Source organism: Anoplophora glabripennis, unplaced genomic scaffold (assembly GCF_000390285.2).
Source record: "Anoplophora glabripennis isolate ALB-LARVAE unplaced genomic scaffold, Agla_2.0 scaffold3709, whole genome shotgun sequence".
NCBI lineage: Eukaryota > Metazoa > Arthropoda > Insecta > Coleoptera > Cerambycidae > Anoplophora > Anoplophora glabripennis.
Window position 1 is genome coordinate 1 of NW_019419783.1, and position 3,185 is coordinate 3,185.

The 3,185-nt window shown below is 34.5% G+C and overlaps 1 protein-coding gene and 1 long non-coding RNA gene across 2 annotated transcripts; one reads left to right on the forward strand and one right to left on the reverse strand.

Moving 5' to 3' along the window:
- The first annotated feature begins 81 nt into the window (after positions 1-81).
- Positions 82-334, forward strand: LOC108916604. Its single transcript, XR_001964772.1, has 2 exons — positions 82-182; positions 240-334. It is a non-coding gene; the product is annotated as an uncharacterized LOC108916604 (long non-coding RNA).
- Positions 335-1,541: 1,207 nt separating this feature from the next.
- On the reverse strand, positions 1,542-2,949 carry LOC111692810. Its single transcript, XM_023456933.1, has 3 exons — positions 2,551-2,949; positions 2,270-2,491; positions 1,542-2,210 (listed from the first exon to the last, which is right to left on the reverse strand). Exons 1-3 carry the CDS (start codon positions 2,818-2,820, stop codon positions 1,563-1,565), a joined length of 1,140 nt encoding a protein of 379 aa, XP_023312701.1. The 5' UTR covers positions 2,821-2,949; the 3' UTR covers positions 1,542-1,562.
- Positions 2,950-3,185: the final 236 nt, after the last annotated feature.

Consider the following 3,185-nt stretch of genomic DNA (forward strand, 5'->3'; position numbering starts at 1 on the left):
GCCCAATATGCCACCTAATCTTATAACAGCTGATTTAATACGGAAATTGAGAAAAGCAACTTTATTCTTTTGCAGTCCTATCTTAGTCAGTTGTTGAAAGCAATTTATGAAGATGGAGTGAACGTAACGGCGTACACGGCCTGGAGTCTAATGGATAATTTTGAGTGGTACAATGGATTTACGTAAGTCTTCGCTTCTTCCTACAATTTTCTTTAAAATTAAGATCTTACACATTTTAGAGTGCGGTTTGGATTATACAACGTAGATTTTGACAGCCCGAATAAAACTAGAACCGCAAAGGAATCAGTTTCTTACTACAGAAATATCATCGAAACAAGATGCTTGGTTGAAGCATGTGAAGAATAACGTTCTGTTACTTTTACTGATTTGCTAATTTGTATTTTTATTTTACTTTAATAATGATGTACTATCTTAGGAAATCTGTCTTTATATTGTAACCCAAGGCAAAACTACCATAAGGTGAACATCGAAGCAAGTTAAAAAAAAAACAATTTATTGCTGTGGTATAGTTGTTACGATATCAATTGGAACCTGTGAATCTTAAAGCACAGGACCGTCTGCTCTTCTCTTCCTGTGCTTTAGCCATTATGTCTCGTAATTTATACTCGAATAGCCATTGGGCGAGTCCGGTATTGGTAGACCAGTCCGCCGATGTAGAATCGACGGTGGCACGCCGGTCTTCAAAGCAAACCTGTATTGGTCCATTAGGACGTAAATACTTTTTTATTACTCATGACGGATAAGTCTTATCTTTTTGCATGTTTTTTAGGTCGGTAACTGGCTGTTTGCCCACTCTATTTATTTGCGTGCGGTAATATTACTTGTCGCAAAATTGAAATACCCACATACCCAAAAATATTATTTTTAAAAAGTGATATTTAAATGACAGTTTTTATGTCAACTTAAACTGAATAATAGATATTTATTATACAAGGGAAAAAAGTACTAGATTTTAGCTCGAGGTTTTGTTGTCTCCCGACGCGAAGCGGAGGGAGACAAAAAATCGAGAGGTAAAATCTACTTTTTTCCCGTGTACAACACACTATTTTTTCTGTGACGGGAAAAACAACGATTTAATGTTGAAAAAATATTATTACAATATATTAGTCACTAAAGTTTTAAATTGGTATGCTGTTATACTTATAGCGACAATTACATCTGCGTTGCTAAGGAAACCTTTAAGGTAATCAAATATCTGTCAATTTAATTCTGTGATTTGATTTAAAAATTGCAAACTTAGTGGTTGTTTAGTAGTTATTTTGAATAATATAAAGTTAAAAAATGTCTGATTCCGAGTTTTCTCTGACTCCACCGGAGTTAGTAGAAGCAGCGAAAGTAGAGTCACAAAAATTATTTTATTTCTGACCGGGATATTATAAGCTTATATCGTCATAGTTACGCTATCAATAAAGAGAGTCATAACTCCCTTGGGACATTATAGATTCTATAACTCCCTCTACCTTTCACAAGTAAAAATAAAATAAAAAATGCTAATATACATATATGTGTATATATTTATGAAATGAAAACTGAACCATATTTTATTTATTTGCGTCATTACAAATAATAAATGTACAATTTTGAAATGTTCCCTGAAAATTACTACCGCCACTGGAAACAATTTCTTCTTTTGTATGGCTGGAGCTTCTGTTCACTACAGTCGAGGTACCTGCCTCTTCTAATGGCAAAGTAGACAACATACGCGCCGTTTTATTTCTCAATTCGATGCTATCCTCCAGATACCCCTCCGCCACCGTGGAACTTTTCCAACCTCCGTGTCTTTTTAAGTTAGTCATAGTTGCTCCTGCATTAGCTAGAGCAGTAGCAGAAGTGCGACGAAGGCAATGTCCCGTATAGGAAGATGGGTTTGGCAATCCTAAATACATTGCGATTTTGCTGGGAATTTTCCCAAACATGTTTTTTCCAATTGGCTGAGATGTACATTTATTTTGTTGGAAGCGCAAAAAAAATCGTTCAATACCTTTAGGACGTAAAGACATATAAAGTCTTAATAAAGGCAAAGCAGAGAACTCTTTTTCATCCACAACTGTAAATTTCTTCGATACACCAGTTTTACTTTCCGGTACGTTCACTACCATAACGGAATCCCGGTCCTCTATATCCGATATCTTCATATTCAAAAGTTCCTGACTTCTGCATCCTCCAAAATAACCCATAATCAAAACAACCTAAAACAAAAAAAGGAAATAAATACACACAAAAAAAGGGAAAATAAGAAAAAAATTACCTTATGCAGTAAATGAATTTCATTAGGAGCGTTCTTTAGAAATCTGATAACATCATTAGGAGATAAAACAGCAGACTTTTTCGGCTTATAACTCTTACTCTTCCGTTTCAAAAAAGCCTCTAGTTCATTGAACTTGGCGATATCTCGTTTCTCATGTATATTCACCTTCGATTTTAGCATTGACCATTTAGTCCATAAAGAATTCGGACTATACGTTTCTGACTGCAACGAATAAACAAAATTACTACCAAATCTACCGAAAAACATAGAATATTCCTTACCAATTCTTGAAAATATGCCAGTAATACAGTTTCAGTGGCATCTTTTGGCATAACATTATTCCGTGTCAGCCACTCCAGATATATCTTGTATTCTTTTTGGTATACGGCTTCACTTTTCGATGGAATTAATGATTCTCTTGCTTTTTCAGCTTTTTTCAAAATCTGCTCCATTATATTTGGGGTAGAAAACACGTTTTTAACGCAAACACAGCTTGATAACAAAGTACTGTTTATAAGCAAGTAACAATTCTGTTTATAAACACGTAACATAGCAACAACCTAGCAACAACAAAACTCTTATAATCAATGGTACCTGATTCAAATATACTGGGAAGGTAATAAATTGGTACATTTTTTCCGTTTTAAAAATAAACAATATTTTATTGAAATCGGTCAGAAATAAAATTATCTATGTACCATGGGAATTAATGAGCCTTAATAACCTCAGGCAATTGCTGTCCCTCGGGCGGGACGCCCTCGGGACGCAAACTTTGCCATCGGTAATTAAGGCCCTTATAATTCCCTAGGTACATAAATAACTATTAAATATCTACCTTTACTTATGTATATTGTATATATCCGGGAAAAAAGTACTCACTTTTTTCCCGGAGAAAAAAGCAATTTCATAAAAAGTG

Excerpts from the sequence above, each read along its gene's own strand:
- LOC111692810 (XM_023456933.1), bottom strand. The coding sequence starts at position 2,820 with ATGTTACGTGTTTATAAACAGAATTGTTACTTGCTTATAAACAGTACT. Across the intron at positions 2,492-2,550 it reads TGGCATATTTTCAAGAATTG|TCAGAAACGTATAGTCCGAA; the intron begins GTAAGGAATATT and ends TATTCGTTGCAG. Across the intron at positions 2,211-2,269 it reads AAATTCATTTACTGCATAAG|GTTGTTTTGATTATGGGTTA; the intron begins GTAATTTTTTTC and ends TTTTTGTTTTAG.